The 18992-nt window shown below is 37.5% G+C and overlaps 1 protein-coding gene and 1 long non-coding RNA gene across 3 annotated transcripts in view; one reads left to right on the forward strand and one right to left on the reverse strand.

Moving 5' to 3' along the window:
- Positions 1–3107, forward strand: part of LOC132114553 (uncharacterized) — a 50154-nt gene extending 47047 nt beyond the window's left edge. The window contains exon 3 of the long non-coding RNA XR_009425333.1: positions 2966–3107. This is a non-coding gene — a long non-coding RNA (uncharacterized LOC132114553). The remainder of the gene's footprint in view (positions 1–2965) is intronic.
- Positions 3108–3611: 504 nt separating this feature from the next.
- On the reverse strand, positions 3612–8055 carry LOC132114540 (Iroquois homeobox protein 6a). Of its 2 annotated transcripts, none has more exons than XM_059522708.1 (7): positions 7452–8055; positions 6364–6627; positions 5811–5920; positions 5401–5696; positions 4646–5284; positions 4286–4388; positions 3612–3679 (listed from the first exon to the last, which is right to left on the reverse strand). In XM_059522708.1, exons 1-7 carry the CDS (start codon positions 7515–7517, stop codon positions 3640–3642), a joined length of 1518 nt encoding a protein of 505 aa, XP_059378691.1. In that variant the 5' UTR covers positions 7518–8055; the 3' UTR covers positions 3612–3639. The 2 variants fall into 2 exon arrangements, with proteins under 2 accessions (XP_059378691.1, XP_059378701.1); XM_059522718.1 differs by having other exon boundaries at positions 4277–4388; positions 7452–8054.
- Between the last annotated feature and the right edge of the window lie 10937 nt (positions 8056–18992).

Consider the following 18992-nt stretch of genomic DNA (forward strand, 5'->3'; position numbering starts at 1 on the left):
CAATTCTATGTTTGACTAATGGTTTTGCATTTCTCCATTTTTGGGAAACATTTACGGTCTCGCATAGGTTATCAAAACTAGAGTTCGCACGTTACATTGAACAAAGCTGCAGTGCTAAGCCATTGATTGGAATGGAAGCGTTGCTGTTTGGTCGCGTTGCTCGCTGCACGATGCGAGGGCGACGGGGCTGGAAAAGAGCTGAATAGCAGAAGAAAGACTGTCAGCGGGAGGTTTGACTGCACACTTGCGGATCAGAGCTGTGTGTGTCGAAGCGTCAGCTCCGGCCATGACAGAGTAGCGCCACATCCACAAACAAAAGCGCGCGCTGCCTTCTCTCATTATGACGAATTGATTTTGAACGAACCATATTGATATTTTTATACTCCTTACCTTTACACAAACATTCCTATGCAAGACGTTTAGTAGCACATGTTTATTAAACTGTTTTCCTCGTTTGGACTTTTGGCTGGTCTCCATATTTAGTTGATAGCGGGGTAAGCAAAACCTTACCCAAACACATTTCATCTTCATGGTTCAAGTGACCAGATTTTATGCCTCGTTAAAAATGACACTTGATGGCCTAGTCCTTCATCTTTTTGTTTATCCGTCATGCGGTGGTGTTTATTTCTTGCGTCTTTATTTTTGGAGATTAGTGCAAATCTGTTCTGGATTAGGCCGCTATCGCTACAACAGCCCGTAATTAAACTAGCACTGTGAGATGACATGACTTTAGCCATGACACTGCTTTGTGTCTATCTATCTATCTATCTATCTATCTATCTATCTATCTATCTATCTATCTATCTATCTATCTATCTATCTATCTATCTATCTATCTATCTATCTATCTATCTATCTGTCCGTCCGTCCGTCCGTCCGTCCGTCCGTCCGTTCGTCCGTCCGTAAAATTGTGATCATCTTAAACAATTTAAATGTTTGGTGTATTCGGCATTTTCAGTATGGACCATTATTGTAACACCATTTACATTCAATGCACTCTGCATAATGCATAGCATGTGTCCCCATGCACCCATCCATTAGACTAATGCACAGTCTGAACAACAGCCACGTACCCGCGGAATCAGGGATGCAGTTCTTTGGGAGAATAACACATTGTAGGACACACGGGACACATTTCTACTCTCCCCTTTTTAACGCGAAAGCACATTTTAGTCTTATTCTGCCCTCGTTGGTGTAGATTTAATATGGTGTAAACCTGTTGTAAGACAGGCTCTTAATTGATCTATTAGTTGCAGTATGAGCCTGATGCTTTGTGGCAGGAATCCATGCTATTATTGCCGGCTCCCTCAGGTATAGCGCTACCGCACTAATCCCATTGCACATGCATCATTACCTTCAATAATGTTTGGCAGCTCTTCTTTACAGCTCCCATTTTAATTACCTTTGCTTTAAATATTTAACACATGGCAAACGTCTTTATGCGGCCGATGCACAAGCTTGACACTTGTCAATTCAAAATCAGTGTTAGCAGCTTCTATACAGAGAGGAGTGTATAATTCATATTTATGTTTTTTTTTCTTTTTCTCGTGTGAATTTGTGTTGCAGGTCAAGTGATAGATCAGACTTGGGACAGCAAGCTGGACTTTGCTATTAAGCTTTACACAGCGGTGTTTTCAATCTTTCAAATTACTCCGCTGCATCATGCCAATCATGCTGCTTGTTTTTTTTTTCTTTTATTTTTTAATCAAAACAGTATTCAGAATATAATTTTGAGAGATTATATTTAGAGAGATTTGTAGAAATAGATCTCGCCTGTTGGACAGATTGCTTGGTAGTGGAGATGCTGAGGGATAATCCAAATGATAGTCAGTTGACCTTTAATAAAACAATAATATAGGAATAAGAGGCAAAGCATGCCAACTGCGTGGTGTCAGACCTCTGATATAATTGTATTATTTTTACATTTTTTTATGTATTTATTTTTCGCCTGCATTTATCAGCAACAACTGTTGTAGCTAAAACATTCAAAATCCCCCCAAAATGTATTCTTATAAGGAATGAAATGCAAGCATTTATAATACATTGTTATTATTATTGTGTAAAAAAATTATATTATGATCATAGCCTTTTTTTTTTTTTGGTGGCATAAGATTTTTTTAGTTTTTTCACCCTAAGTAAACTCGTATTAACTCTTATTATCATTTATCGCAATATCAGGAGCATCTTTGTCAACCTAAATTCCCTCTGAAGAACTCTGCGCCGCACGCAAGTGACATCGACAGTCTGCTCGACCTCCTTTCAGTTCGACCACGAGTTGACCACATCGCCTTTGAATAGACCTAATACTGTTATTACATGCCTTAATCTTTCAATCCGTCCTGAAATAATGTCTCTTTCGGCTTAATTTTCTGGACCCTGACCAGTAGGTCATCACTTTATTTTTTATTTTTTCTCATTTACGAGATTTCATTTTTATCTAGAAAAGTTTAAAGAATAGAGCTTGTTTTATTTTTTTCACTAAAACAACTACACGCTATCAGTCTTGACATGAATTAGATGCGCGATAGTGTGCTTTTTTTGGCTTATACTTTTCATCAGTTTAATGCGATATTAAGCATGCCGAGTCACTTGCCTAGTCCATAGGGAAATAGTCTAACACTGTAGATAAACGGAAAATATTTTTCTTTGTAGTTTTGAGGCAGCCCAGTCATTACTTCACAAGTTTAATTGGATGTTTAAAGATCCCCAGGGACGCAAGTTCGAGCAGTTGACTGATCAACATCAAAACACTTGATGCGCGATTCATGGTATGGATGCTCCCGCGTGACCTCTTTGTTAACTAAGAACCGACTGATGATGATGAACCTGCTCGCGCGCGGTGTAGACAAAGCTGCATTCATAACCAATTGCTGCTTCTCTGAGCCTGAACAGTAACAAAGTGTTTGATGCCAATTCCGATTAAAGACTGACAATGTGAAACTGATGTACCCTTTTTTTTTCACAGTCCATTCACGTCCCAGTCTGAATTTATGACCTTCTAAAAACGTCCCGGCTTTAGTCATGGAGTCAAGAGGATGAACTGAACTGTATAAAGCTGTTTGGATTCATTTATAAACGGAAATCAATAAACAAAAATGAGAAAATGATTTCATAGAAAATATTTTATAAATAACAACATGACATTTAATCACAGTTTCTTGATATAAACATAGCACACTCCTCAGGAGCACAGTATCACACCTCATTTATTGTTAATAGGTAAATAAAAGTAAAAAGACTGACAGTATATTTTACACCAGCTTCCAAAAAAAGTAAATCACATAACATTAAGCATATAACCACAGAGAAATAAATGTAACACACAACAAAACCTTGAGAGGACACATGGTAACAGATAAATAAAGTAGATGGATAATCAAACAATAAATAGATAAATAGAATTACTAAACTACGATTGCCATTGCAAACATAAGAAATCACAATTTATTCCCATACATACACAAAACATTGCATAAAGTTATTGACACCATCAAATCATATTGTGCAAAATTATGGCTGGCTCCAGTTTTCACAGTTCCAGAAAGAGCACACATATTCATCGCGCTGCTATTTCAAGTGTCTGCTGCCATGGGCTTATACAGTAGTTCTTCGTTGACTCCGTTCCATAGTGCATAATGATCATAAAAATGTCCCCGTGTTTATTGGCATTTCCACAGTCCTAATTCAGAGGGAGAAGTGAAATGTATGAGAAGGCCGCGATATTGTGAAAGTTAAGCTAGGTGAAAATGACAGGTAATATTGGATAACTGTGTGATGAAATCCTTGTGACACAGAATTACAGAACATAGAGGACACATATTCCTCATTACCTCAAATCAAACAGATTGCCACAAACAGAAACAGATGCCAAATGGAAAGAGACATCATTGCTGTTTTTTTTTGTGCAATATAGCTAAAGTAGCTAAAGAAATCCAATAAAGTTCATCAGTTAAGCCGATGGCTGCACAGCACAAATGTTTACTGTTATCAAAGATACTTTACTAGAGAGTATGTGTAATGGCATTACATGAATGCAGACTGTGGGTGACAGATATTATGTAATCCTACAAGATTGGATTTCTTTATTTTTATTTTTCGAAAAACCTGTAACCATACACAATAGTTTGCATATACATTTAGATCTACATATTTTTCTTACATATTAAGTATGCAATGTGTTAATGTTCATTTCAATCTGGTCATTATGTGAGAGATATCAGTTATTTACAAACACCACCAGAATGGGTACAATAAATTCATATTCATTCATGCTCACCTGCCTCACCTCTTCATCACAGGTCTGAATGCAGTGGTTTTGGCATCCTGGATTGTTGGACACGTGTTGAGCTCACTGGATTCTGTCTCTGTCTTTCCTGCACTGGCGAAGCCTGTACACAAACACAAGAGATCACAACTGTCAGTAAACTACACAAATAATGATCAAATATACACAAACATTGTATTTAATTTCCTTTATTTTGCATATCTAAAGTAATTATTTAGAAAAAAAGGTATTTTGAATAATTGAAATATTACACCGGAAGCTGACTAGCATTTAGAATTACAAACACTGGATAACCGTGTGAAACTTTATGATTGTTACTTGGACTTGTTCTATAGCTCTGCAAACACAGAAAGGCTGTACCTTCCATTGAGGAATACTGGCAGGATTCTGTCAGTCCAGGATAGGATGAAGAGTGAAGCTGGAGGGTCTTGTAGCTCTCACTGCTGTATGCCTTGTGTATCCCCTGCAGTCCTTCTGGGTAAAGGCTTTCCGTATTGCTGAGACTGGTAGAGTCCTGAAGGCCCTTCAGCTCTCCACACTGCACTCCTCCGACTGTGGGCAACCTGACTCCCTGCATCTGACAGTCCACAGGCCCAGTCCGTACATCCCCACCATGCTGCGTACCTAATACAACCCCTGCTGCGGCTGTACGTGCCAGCGACCAGATCCGAGGCTTCTCCGTTGCCTCAAAGTGAGAGAGTGCCACAGTGTTGATAGAGTTGGACTGAGGTGAGGGCTGCTGCTGCTGTGGTTTGGAGCTCAGATGATCCAGGTAGTCAGGGTTCAGAGCCCCCAAACTCTTTAGACTACAGGGAAAAGATGGGAAGTTCGAGTGGAGAGGGAGGTCAGGGTTACAGTCTCTGTTTGGAGGGGAGGAAGTCAAGAGGTCATCCTGACCTGATTTCTCACAGTCACTGTCCAGCTTGTCACAGTCCTCGTCCTCTATGTCATCCAGGTCACTGAACTGCAGGTCCCGCTCATCTTTACTGTCTTTGGAGTCTGTGCAAGAGCAGTGAGAGATACTCAGTGGGCACTCGCGTGCATTTACAAACAGTCTAATACTTTTTTCTTTTAATTTAAAGAATGTAATTTAACTGAGAAGTGTTATGAGGTACCTTTGGTAATACTGTCTGGGTCACTCTTATTGAGGTCTTCTTTTCCGTCATCGCCTGCTTTGTTTTTGGGGGACCAGGTCATCTTGTTCTCTTTTTTTAGTCTCCTTCTAGCATTGGCAAACCAGGTAGACACTTGCGTGAGAGTCATTTTGGTGATAATGGCCAGCATGATCTTCTCACCCTTTGTAGGATATGGGTTCTTCCGATGTTCATAAAGCCATGTTTTAAGAGTGCTTGTTGTCTCCCGCGTGGCATTTTTTCTTCGGGTTGACCCATTAAAATCAACTGTCCCATACCTCAATCAAATTAAAATGTGGCATCTTTAAAATGGTTAACAGAATGTGTATTTGAAGCGATATCTATTATTTATCAAAATATCATATTAGAGATGGGGCAGAGACAAATCTCACCTGTCATACTGGTATTGTCCCAGTGAGTGGTCATATGGATAGTAGGCAGTGGGTTGGGTTATAGTGCCATGAAGACTGCCTGATCCCTCTTTGATTTCGTATTGAGGGTTCTAGAGAATAATAAATAATATTAATAATAATAATAATAATAAAAACTTTTAATACATTTAAAATTTAGATTTAATATTCCTGTAAATTCCTGTCATATTCCTGGCACTGAGCTAAGCGCATTTACTATTTAGAAACAGTACTTTATCTCTTTACTGTCCGTAAATTATAAAGATGTTTTATCATTTAGCCTACATGCTAAACTATAGACACATTTCTGTTCATTGCAAATTATACCAAGTTAAGCCCTTTTACAGCAAACAAGATGACTATGTCGCTTCATTCTCTGTCTATATCTTTTGATTATTCAAAGTTATTTCACCCGACAGCTAGACAGCATGGTCCTCCTACCAAGCCAAAATAATCAATAACAAGCCGTGACTTGAATGAGTCAATCGATGGAACGGAGGACCCGCGCTGTATCTGATGAGAGGGCTACACGTACCAGGCTGGAGTAGATAGCAGAGGGGTCGGCGCTGTACGGAAAGTAATTGGCGTAGTTCTGACCGGCGGCGGCCGCTGCTGCTGCGTAGGGAGAGCCGTACATCCCGAGCGCGGCGTTGAGCTCAGTCCGCGTGCTAGCCAGCAGCCGGTTCTCATAGGAGGGACAGCAGAAGGAAGCTGCGGTCTGAGACGCGCTCGATCCTTCCGTCACCGACCTGGAAATCGAATCGCAGCAAGTCGTACTGGGGTTTGCCGACACGAAAAACTGCATGAAGAAAAATGATAATTGTGGATAGACATGTCAGTTTATATTGGCGTTACAAAGCATGTGCACAGTTTTCTTAGTAGGCTAAAACATAAAAATGAGGTAAGGTGAAGCTTTGTGTGGAACTGGATTTGCTTGAAAGCGCTTGTATTTTGTTCTCATGAATGCGTTTCATTCAAGAGGTGTAGGCTACTTGAATTTGACTTTTTTGAGACTTAAATGATTGAAATATCCATAAACATTTACTTAAAACTAGGCGAACATTATTTTCTTGTGAGTTGATGTATAGCCTACGTTCGGCGTAAAAACATGTTTCTGTCAAAGCTGAAAGTCAAACTTTCTGTTAAGTTTTGCGTCAGGGTTACAAAGTTAACCAGCATCAAGCGCGGCGTCTTTTTTACAACATAGCCGTCTTTTTTAACATGAAAGTACAACTTTAATTGATTGTAGCCGAAGTTGTGTTGTCAAAATTATCTATCCGTTATCTCTTAATGTATAATTAGTTTATACACACAGACGGAAAAGGCTACCGGCAAAGGGAGGAGTCTGCTCTCACTCTGAACAATTACACTGTAAAGGTAATTTACACGTTTACAACAACACGTGAGGTCATTTATAATTCAAATAACCCATTACTATAAATATTGACAAACCCCACGATATCGCCTAACTTTACTTTAGGACTTAGTGACAGAACAATCTGATGCTACCTAGTAGTGCTAGTTACTGGGGTCCAAATAATGACAGAATGTGAAGAAAAAAACAACATTGCGCTCATTAAGAATCTAATGAGAAAAAAATAATAATCTAATTTTCATGCTTACCTGAGAAGTTGCATTGTAAGGATATCCAAACTGAGAGAAAGACATAGCTGCTTCTTTTGTTACCATAAGCAATATTCTTCTCCTGCTGATCGATTGAAACCAAATCTACTTCAAATCCACCGTCTTACACACATTTCCACACTCGGCCTTTCGCTCAATAATAAATGACTGCACTTAACTGGGAAGCACTGAAGATGTTTACGCCAGCCCTGGTTTTATATGTAAAGATAATCCCCTTAAGGAAATGAGAAATTAGAGTTAAGCTTCATCAAGTACAAAAATATTGTTGTTAAACAGCTGTAGAAAGCTTAAAGGATAACGTAAGACTTGCAAGATATGAACTTGTGGTTGTGCTATTATTTGTGCCTCTATAGTTCTTTAGAATTCATCCATGCACGGGTATCAGTGTGACGTCATTCTAATCCCGGGACGGCGAGGATAGAATGATGTCTTTGCCAATCACGTCATGCTTCGCGCTTTTCTTGAGGTGTGTTTTGCACACCCCTGTCCCCTCTGTTTTTTTCTTCTTCTTTTTTTTTCTTCTTTTTAGACATTAGTGTATTCCAAGACTTAGAGCTCAAAAAGTATTACTGGGTTTGCTAAAAGCGATAGAATAAATATAAACATTAAATCATTCTTAATTTTTTAATTATAATATATATATATATATATATATATATATATATATATATATATATAAGAATTAATAATCATTTACCTTGTTTGAAAATGTTTTGAATATTCATTACAAAATGAGGTTGTAATGCCAAATTGCGTTTTATTACCTGTTATCTGTGTCCCTGTCAATATTTTTATTCAAGTAGGCTACAATAATTTCAAGTTCATAAAGATGGCATATCAGTATTCAAGACAATTTTATTTAAATTATTTTATTTATATAAAATGTCTAGCAATATATTTATCTGTCTTTCCAAGATCGATTCCTCTCTTTTCTATTATTATTATTATCATCAGACAGTAGGCTACCCCGTTGATGAGCAGATGAACTGAGGAGGGATCTACAGGACCCTTCCTCGCATCTCTCTGACCGATCAGAGGTCCGACCTGATGTTAATTGCGATGATGTTTCCATCTCTCTCTATTAGAGAGAGGGCCAGTCCCGGCAGACGTGAAGAGAACCTCTGGCAGGTCAACAGAAAACTGATTGATGCGTGTCTCGGGACCTACGCGACCATTACGAGAAATGCGTAATTGCATCAATTAACAAATGGATATGGCCTTGTTTAACCAGCAAGTTACACCGTGAAAATATGCCTTTGAGGTGAAATTGGACAATCAGAATGGAACTGAGAGAGAGAGAGAGAGAGAGAGAGAGAGAGAGAGAGAGAGAGAGAGAGAGAGAGAGAGAGAGAGAGAGAGAGAGAGAGAGAGAGAGAAATTAGCTGAATCTCTCAAGTCTAATTATACGGCAGTAGTGGGAGGCGACGGGAACAGCATTCTAATTGAAGGATGCGTACTTGAAAGGGATGGTAGAAATAACGCTCCCTCACGTGGAATAAGTCTGGATAAAGTGTAATACGTGTATCTTATTAAATGTTTTAGACAATATAATTACAAGACTCCTCTCTCTCTCTCTCTCTCTCTCTCTCTCACACACACACACACACACACACACACAAACAGGCACACACGTTTGTTTATGTAACATGGTGGGGACATTACCTCTACCATATTGCTTTTATTCTGAACAAATGATGGCTATAGTAGCCCTAAACCCAACTATCTCATAAACCTTTTTAGCATTTTAGATTTTCATTGAAGACTTATTTATCATTACGTTTGTTTATCAGTTAACTGGTACCCCAAATACAATTTTATTTGATTCCAACCCTATGGGAACATGTGGTCCTAACAGTGAAGGCAAATTAGGCAGTGAAATACTAATTTAATGAGCTGTGTGAATATCGAAAATAAAAGAACCGAATGTAGTGCTCGAATATCATCATCCCTCACGCGCAGCAGTCACAGCATTCACGCGGTCACTGCCAAGCGTGTAACAATCTGTGACGATCCACTCTCATCTGATCATTTCCAGGGACAATATATGAGGAATAGTTCAATGACCTTGCCTAAAAAGGATAAGAACCTTGTCCACGATGATCTGTTTGCGATTACAAGCTCACTCTTCGAGAGGCGCCAGAGAGCTGCGAGTAAGTGAACGGCCCTGATGGAGCAGCTGTGATGGCGGAAGCGTGCAGGTCCAGCAAGTGCCACGCTCAGTTCAAGTCACCGCAGTCTTACCAAGATTTTGGAAATAGAGAAGTAAGTATAAATGGGAACATTTTTGCAGACATGTTTTATTCTCATGAAGGAGATGAACTGTCAATTAAAGGGATTTTTCATCCAAAAATATACTCCAAAAATGTGTCATCATTTACTCACTCTTATGTCCTCCCAAACATGTACGACTTTCTATTTTTCTGCAGAACACAAACACACAAAATACAATATTGGGAACCAGACCGTATCGGTGAACTTTGACATTCACTTGTCTGAATATTTTCTTTTATGTTCCACAGAAGACGGAAAGCCATATAAATTTGGAATGAAGTGGGTGAGTAAATGTTTACAGAATTTTCATTTTTTGGTGATCTCTTTAACCTTTATTCCTGTAGGGTACTTTGTGTCTTAGGAACTGATATACAGGTGAGATATTACTGGTGTATGTATACATTGATGTAGGGAAGTAGTTACAGATTGATTGACTCCAGTGAGTATTTTTTCAGATTAGGGTTTTTATTTGATTAAAATGAATGATTTTCAATAGGGCATGTTGTCTACAACTATTTTGCCCAAAATTATTATAATAAATAATTATATGAATATATAACATTTAAAACCCAAACTTGATCCAGTAAAATTTTGACAGCTTTTCCCGACTAACATTTAAGAATACCCTTAGAATACAGTTTTATCTTTTGTTTAAAAATGACCTTCATTATGCTTTATGCAAACAACTTTTAGTTGTGTTCACTCATTAGCTATAATGAAAATAAAAAATACAGTAGGATATAGATTTTTTTTTTCTGAAGATCAGGAAATGAATTCTTATTTAAAAGGTTGCTTGATGTTTGAAACCAATATATAGATCCACTATTATAGAAAACGTGTAATTTATTCAAAACCTTCCTTACTTCAGTGTAGCCCATGTGACAACTAGCCTGGGTCTCTCACATTCATGATTATGCATTACCTTGTAGGTCAGTAATCAAAAAGTAAAACGAAATATCTGATTATTGAGGATATTCAAAAATCCCCACACCCCCATCTCAAGATCAGTATTCATTCTACAAACTTCTCCTGTTACGAGAGCACAATTGTAGAAAGAGGAACAAGTTGAGAGGAAGGTCAGAATATCCTATGCGATAGTTTATTGTAGTTTCTCTAAAGCCTTGTGCAAGGGCACGCATGATAGCCCAAGTGCATATGGGCAGCCTCATCCATAATGCATTTGGAACAGTGCCTGGGTTGGAGGGGGTCGTAAATGAAGAGGTAGAGCACAATGACCAATCCTACACACCTATCACTTTTCATCCCTATTGCTCTCAGTGCTTTCAGGATCTTGAGAGCTAGTTCCTGATATGATTCCATCACATCCATTCCTATAGGAATGTGTTTGGTCTGTAGTGTTCTAAAATGCATTGATGGATAGATCTGATGTTTTCCCAACTTTGTATTACTGTATAGCATTCTCTGTGACAAGGGAATTTGAATGGTCTCTTCGTTTACGTGTGTGTGTGTGTGTTTGTGTGTGTGTGTGTGTGTGTCTGGGCCTCTGTTAGCCTTGCATAGGGATTATGGAGGCTCAAAGCCTCACAGCAGAAAGGTTAAACCAACAGCCAGCTTCACCTTCTCATTTAATACATTTCTCAGGCTGCTTTAATGAATTTCACAAAGCTTTTCTGCTTTTTCATAAGACAGATCAGAGCTTTTTTATGAAATAATAATAAGGCACTGCTCAGAGAGGGGCAGAGTGAGGGGAGGGGACACTCAGGATCGAAGCAGAGTGATATCTCATTAAACAAGTCTGATATTCCTGATATATTCAGATGAATCCCAGACATGCGAGATCCTGAATTATTGCTCACTGTCTATCCTCGCTTCATTTCTGGCCAGGTATTAACACTGCTAAATTATCCAAAAATTGAAAAGAAATAATACATATTCTAATGAGAAACCCTCAAATTATAATGGATGTGGCCATAACACTGCCCAGCAAAATCCAAAACAAACTTCATCTAAGTAGATGGAAAAATTGACTTGAGTCAAGAAGACCTTATTCTTCAATTATCTTCGTCTACTAGAGAGGTAATAAAGTTATTAATCTAGCTATGTTAATAAAAGCTTTGCATTTCATGCAATAAATTAGGAATTGCTTTGATGTCTGTTCCTCAATGTCAAGTTTGAAATCATATAATTGCTCCATTTTCTGTAAATGATTAAATATATATTCTTTGCTGATTAGATACATTGTTTTAAAAGATATGCCTATGCATATGCCTAAACTACCAAGTTATTTTCCAGGAGTATATTACATTAATACTCTTGTGAAAAGACATGCCCTTGACTGTATTGAATGTGTACTTGTAGTGTATATATAGATAATATAATGGAATAAAAAATCTACATAAGTGCACTTAAAGTGGGCTTACACTTTCATGACAGTTTATTAACATACGTACAGTAATTACACTTTTTTTATTGCGCTTTGTAAAAAGGATATCACATGAATTGATTTACTTTGTTGAATAAAATTATAAAGAACATGTAAAATACTTCATTTTAATTGAACAGTAATGTGTTAGTTGATATACATTTAATATATTTTAAATGAACTAAATTTCAAATTTTAAATTATAACTGCAGGTGGTGACACACTTGCTGAGTGCATATATTAGCTTTTGGCTTGTGGGGACCAGGGTTTGAATCTGGCATGGGTCTGGTCCTCTGCAATCTACTTATTACTAACTCTCTTCTCATATTGTACAATAAGAGGCAAAAATAATAAAACATTTTAGAAAATAAATGAATTAATAAATGACCCTTTAACCATGTATGATAGAAGTAAACAATATATTATGAAATTTCATATAAAGATGTACTCTACTTTGTACTGTAAAGATGTACTGTCCTACTTAAGTGGGTCAAAAAAAGCACTCTTAAGTTCGACCAATTGCATTTAATATGAATTTAATATACAACGCATTTTCCTTTAATTGCAGTTAACATGCTTAAGTGTCTGACAAAATCACAATCAATTTCCATTTAAGTATACAGTATATGTTTAAAAGTATATTTGGTGTGTTTTAAAGTATGCTAAAGTTTACCTTTTCACTCTTTATTATTTATTTATTTTTAATTAACAACAAAAAACTTGCCAGTATTATATTTTCTCAACTCAGCAACAAATGACACTTATCACGGATGAATGTGTGTGCATTGTAGTTTATAATGTACATTTAGGTGAACAGGACTGTTTAGCTGTCAGCAGCTCTAAATGCCCCAGTGTAATTTAATCAATGTTTCTGTGCTGTCAGCGAATTTGTAACTTGTTACAGTGAGATTTAACTGGAAGATACTTTGATGACTCAGTCAGTGTCTCTGTGTTTCTAAAAAGGCCCTCTAGTGAATTAGTAGAATATTCTGCATATGTATGTGCACATGTATATGCTATCTTCATACTGTAGGTTAAATATATGTTGTGTAAGGCTCTAGTGCTTAAAGGGGTAGTTAAATCCAAAATGAAAATTTTCATCGTTTTGTTAACAAACAAATGTGGATAAAGAATGTGTTTATACAGTATTTGTATATTAACTTCTACTCAACAGTTTTATGGTCTGTAAAAAAAAAACAGAAATAATTGTAATATGCTGATTTGGTGCTCAAACAATTTTTTCTTATTATAAATGTTGAAAACAATTGTGCGGCTTAATATTTTATAACACTATATTTGTCTGTCACTTTTCATCAAATATTGCATCCTTGCTGAAAAAAGAATTAATTTTTGATTTTAGTAGTGTGTCTGTGTACGCATATGCAATGCTTAGAGTATGACATCTATTAAAGGATGTTCAAAACACACACGTACCAATTCCATTCAACTTGCCAGTAAGCTGTGGGGACAAATAAGTCCAGTATTACATTAGTGTCTCAGTAATTATAACCCTTCATCATGATCTGTGACAACATCTTGTGTGGTTCTAAAACTTCCGTAGCTCTGCAGTCATCCTCTCCTCTGTGACCCCTCTCTCTCCTTCTCCCTCTCTCACTTCTCACCGCACTTATGGCCCCCTGGAAAAAGTCCCATCTGCAAATGCTTGTGGGTGGTTAACCAAACGTTGGTGCCAAGTCATACAAATAGCCATGCTTGGTGTTTGTTTGCATAAACACTTCTGAGGGCTTGCACTGGTTTGTAGCGTTTTTTTTTTTTTTTTAAGTTGGAAGTTGAAGGGCTGCGACAGAGACATGGGGGATACGGTTCATTGCAAGGTCCCAGTCTCCATTATTTCAGTCTGGATTCTGAGACTGCTGTGCTTTTGGTTTGCAGGGCAGGACAATATAGGTTATGTCTATTTTTTTTTGCAAACATTAAAGTGATCAAGGCTGTTGTGATGTCAAAATTACTTTTCCACTTGCTCTTACTTCAAAGCCTCGTCTTGGGTATCATGCAGTATTAGTCAGGAGAAGTCCAACTAATTGAGAAGTTTTCTTTCACGTTTGATTTTACTCCTGGATTGTAAGAATGCCAGAGGAGGGAAAATGTTGAGCCGTGTAGGGCGGGAGAATTCAAGATTAAGTTACATGTACAGGCGGAAAGGAACATTAATTTATCCCCATTATGATTGCACATTTTAGTTTCAGGTTTTCATCCCTGGGACTTAGAAGCAACTGAAAGTGACCAATTGGTAGTCATCATCACGTAACTGTTGTTATTCTGTAGGTTTAAGAAAATTGACCTGACTGCTTTTATCTTCAGGTGAGAGTGTGCCGCTCTGGAGGTAAGTGGGAACAGACAGGGGCTGTTGAAACCCGCTCTCATGGCCATGAACAAAACGGCCTCTCCTGCAATGACAGTTCAATTGCTGAGGCCTCTGGTCCTCATTTGCAGGCCAGGCACTGGAAAAGTTTTTCTTCTCCATGCTTGCTTTCAAACGCAAGCCAGATGGCTCTAAAAAATATTTCCTCCACACATTTTATTGTCATCTTTCCTGTCGAGCCTTGTTGTGTCAGCGCTTAATGGTACATTATTTCTGATGTGGAACCAATCTTCCCAACCACTCATTGTCCTAAACAAGCATCTCTTTCACTTTTCCGTGGATAAACATAATTTATTTTCAAAGCCATTTCATCAGGAATAGAATAAAATGTATTTGTGATTGGTAAGATAATGCTTCACTGATATATCTTTCATAATTTCTGTATTTCCTCATTGATATAAAGTTAAACTGAAGAAAAAAAAAACACACACTCATGACTACAGTCTATCACCCCCCCCCCCCCACACACAAAAAAGATATTGTTTTATCCAAGTATCCCAGACACAGCTTGGATTCACTTTTATTCCCATGTAACACGCTAGGAATGTCACCCTGTACTCTTTTAACAGTGCTGTGGGTTTTCATTTCCAGGAGACAATACTGTTACCATGGAGTGTTATTCAGACATGGCTATTTCATTTCATTCAAATCACATGCATTATGTACCTCCAGACCCGACTGAGGTTATTTTCTCCAAACTGGAATCTGGATTTCACTAAAGCAGGTCTATTGAAAAAAAGAAAAAGAAAAATCCCTTTGCAGAACTTAAAAGCAGATGTTACATAGCTGCCAACATCAAATGCTCTTGTTAACTGTACAGAAAGTGAAATTAAATACCTTTGATTGCTGAAGTAGCTGGTTATTGTAAACTAGTTCTCGACATGGCTCTTACACAGCCCTTGACCTTGGCTTGGCCGCACATGCCTCATCAGATTTCAAACCCAACTGCAGCTTTTTGTTGTTACTGCTAATTCCTGATTAGCAGATTGTCAAGCTTACTTTGGGGAATGAGAAACTTGAATCAACCCTTAGAGGTGTTTCCTTTATTGTTTTAGAGTCAGCTTCTCTAAGTAAACACAGATTAGAGTAGAGTGTTTTGATGCTTGAAATGAAATATAGTGCTTTAGAGAGTTTTTCTTGCCCAGCAATTTTTTCTCACATAAGGATATCAGGTTCATTTGCTCTAGTCAACAATGTTATTTTAAGAAATCAATGCAGAACTTTTAGTTAAAATGTTTATTTAATCAAATAAATCAGTTTAACCCCGAAATATTTTGAATTTAAAAATTGACTTTTAGTTCATTCATGAGTGTGAATTAGAATTAAATGTGCCACCCCCACACAATGTTAAACTGGAAAGAAGTGGAATTTACTAAATTGCAATTAAAATATATTCCACAGATAATGGCCTTCAAGGAAATAAAAGTGTTTTCCACCCTGCTCTAAATCAGTCTGTTTATAAGGACTATAAAACCTTTTTTAAATACCTTCAAATTATTTTAATTGTACTAACACTTTAAGTTCTAATTCATATTTTAATTCTGCTTCTTGCTTGCTTCCTCATTTCAAATTCATTTCAAATTCAGAAATTGAATTGGATTGTAAAATGCCTTTGTGTTTCATGTTTAAACCCTGCGGCCCAGGCAAAAATCAGAGTATCTCTCCTCAGTGTCTCTGTCTGATTTATTCCTTTGCTTGAACTAAATTGCCTCTTTAAAAAGTTGCAATATATTGTGCCACATTATATTGCATTATATATAATTTCAACAAGTTACATCCTATAGTGTCTGGTGGCAAAATTCCATGTTTTGTTGGATAGGGAATAAAGCTCGATTTTAGTATTATTAAATGCACCTTTTACATTTTATACTGGTGATCTAATCAAAATACAAAACTTTATTCTGAAACAAATCATACAAGCAGTTATAGAATGATGAAAATAGGAAAGAAGTGAGTTTTGCACCTTGTCAAATAAATAAATAAATAAATAAATGTAACTCACCAGAAACTTCAGATGATTATACAAATAGAATTATTTTGGTCTAGTATTCTTGCCACTGCTGACCACAGGGTTTCATTTGGTCATTTCAGTGAGGAGAGATTCAATTTGAAATCCTATTATATCTATCTGGTGTGCAGTGTGTATTGTGTGTGGTTCTCTTTCTGGTTGGGGAGTAAGAATTTGGGCCCACAGAGGACAGGCAGAGGATGAATAAGTGAACAGTGGAGCTAAAGCAGAGATGTAAAGATTTTCTTAGAGGACTGTGTTTCAAATCTCAGATTATTGAGTAGCTCTTTGTTTGACGGGCTGACACCCCAAATGAATTCACTCAGTCCCATACAGTGAATATTTTACGCATTGGTGGATAGCATAAAACTCCATCCAGCCTCAGAAAATAGAGAGAAAGAGAAAGAGCATAAACTCTCAGTCCTTTTTAATTCATCAAAGCACCTTCTAAATGAGAGGCTCAGTTAAACTTTCATACCCAACGAACAAGCCAAACAGCAAAGACCAGTTTGGTTTTTTCTTTCTTCTTCTTCTTCTTTTTTTTTTTAATCTTTGGCCTTTCTGAGATTCATTAGGTTTTGGAAGCATGGGCCGAAAGGGGTGAGAGGTAAAAAGGAGAGCAAACAGGAGAGAGAAAGAATGATGGCCATAGCTTCTTTTGACAGAAGGTAACCCAATAATTTCTTAGGTTCTAGCCATTCAGTGTATGAGCGGTAGACATCATGAGCTTTTATTTTTATAACTACTTTGCTGACAAACTCTCCTCCAAGACCCATACAATCCACCTCCGGCTGGCAGTTTGTTTATTTCCCAGCTCCAAACATGTTTTTATACTGATTGTATAGTTACATCAATCCAATGCTCAATGTGTCATTATATGACAGTGTTTACAGGAAGTTTTGGAGCATCCACCGGACAATCTAGACAGATATTTTTTGTCCAAAAGAAAGTTTTTATGTCATCTACGGAGGCCTGTTTCTGCATAAGAGTAAAAATAAAAAGGGTGCATATTAGATTACTTTAAAATAAGAAATAAAATCTCATTGTGAGATATAGAATGGCAATTGGAGGGTAAAAAATAAATCACATAATTCTGACATTGTGTCACATTTAATTTGTTTTGCAATTCCTGTAGCTCAAACAGTAGAGTATGGTACTAGCATTACCAGCAATGCAATGTTAGTTTCTTTGGATAAATGTGTCTGCCAAATACTTAAATGTAAACAATTCAGAGAAATAAAGTTGCAGTTATGAGATAAGTAAAGTAACATTTTAAGATATACAGTACATTAATGTCACATTGCAGTTATGAGATAAGTAAAGTAACATTTTAAGATATACAGTACATTAATGTCACATTGTGAGATATGAAGTTGCAATTGCAAGAAAAAAAAAGCAATTAGGAGCAAAAAGTTGCAATTGAGATATAAAGCTTCATTTTGAGATATACATTTGCAATTAAAAGTGTGAGATAATAAGATGCAATTAAGAAAAATACAGTTGTGATTATGAGATTTAAATTTACATTGTAATATAGTCACATTTATTTATTTTGTACACGACACGTTTTATGTCTCACAATGTCAAACCAGATCAAGTCGTACTTGACAAGAGGAGCCTTATCTGACCTGTTACAGAAAGGACACCTCCAATAATGTGATTTTATATTTTTTACAAACCCATCAAACATATATCTGAAACATAAATAAGATAAAAATGTGCTTGTTAACCACAAGCACTAGATAGTCCCTTCTTCCTTTAGGAAGCCCCTACCTATTTTTCCTCTTTTCTCGGTTGCTCTTCTTGTCACATTTCCTGCTGCTGTCTTGAGTGTGAGCAGGGCGCAGGGGTCAGGTAGCTCAGCTCCATGATAACCCCTCATAAGAGCCGCCAGCACGGCTGACACTCACCATATGGCCCTCTGACCCTGTCTCCTTGGGAACAGGACATGACACAGGAAGGAGAACACTGCTGCAGATTTGTACTCCATGGAAAGGAATGGAAAAGATATGTATGGATAACTTGGAAAAACTGGGAACATGGCGATAAGCACTTTCGGAAAGCAATGTGGATTGTGTTATTGTAGTTCACAGCCCAAACACTCGTTGACTGATGATAAGGACTTTAAACGTGGATAATCGAGGCTGCTGTTTGCAAATGCATGGAGTTGATGATGTTCATTGTGGGAATTAGTCTTTTATCTTTTGAAATTGCGATCAATAGACACACACGTGCACAAACGTTCACTCATGCAGACTATCTGGACGGTTCTCTGGGGTTGAGGGCGAGAGGAGGGGAATGTGCACTCTGGCCTTATTAGAATGCTCCGTGTGTGATGAGAAGAAAGGAGCAGCAGCTTTCCCAATGCAGACCCCACGTCACGCGCAGGCAGCACCGTTAGACAGAGGCCACTGCCCCCTAACCCCCCTTCCTCTTGGGAGATAGTCCAGGTCTGCTTTCTGTCATGGTGTCTTC

Source organism: Carassius carassius, chromosome 3, assembly GCF_963082965.1.
Source record: "Carassius carassius chromosome 3, fCarCar2.1, whole genome shotgun sequence".
NCBI classification, from domain to species: Eukaryota; Metazoa; Chordata; class Actinopteri; order Cypriniformes; family Cyprinidae; genus Carassius; species Carassius carassius.

Coding starts and splice junctions, on each gene's coding strand:
- LOC132114540 (XM_059522708.1), bottom strand. CDS start 7,517: ATGGTAACAAAAGAAGCAGCTATGTCTTTCTCTCAGTTTGGATATCCT. Junction 4,389..4,645: donor CCAGTATTCCTCAATGGAAG/GTACAGCCTTTC, acceptor GTTTGTGTACAG/GCTTCGCCAGTGCAGGAAAG. Junction 3,680..4,285: donor TTCAGACCTGTGATGAAGAG/GTGAGGCAGGTG, acceptor CCTCTGAATTAG/GACTGTGGAAATGCCAATAA.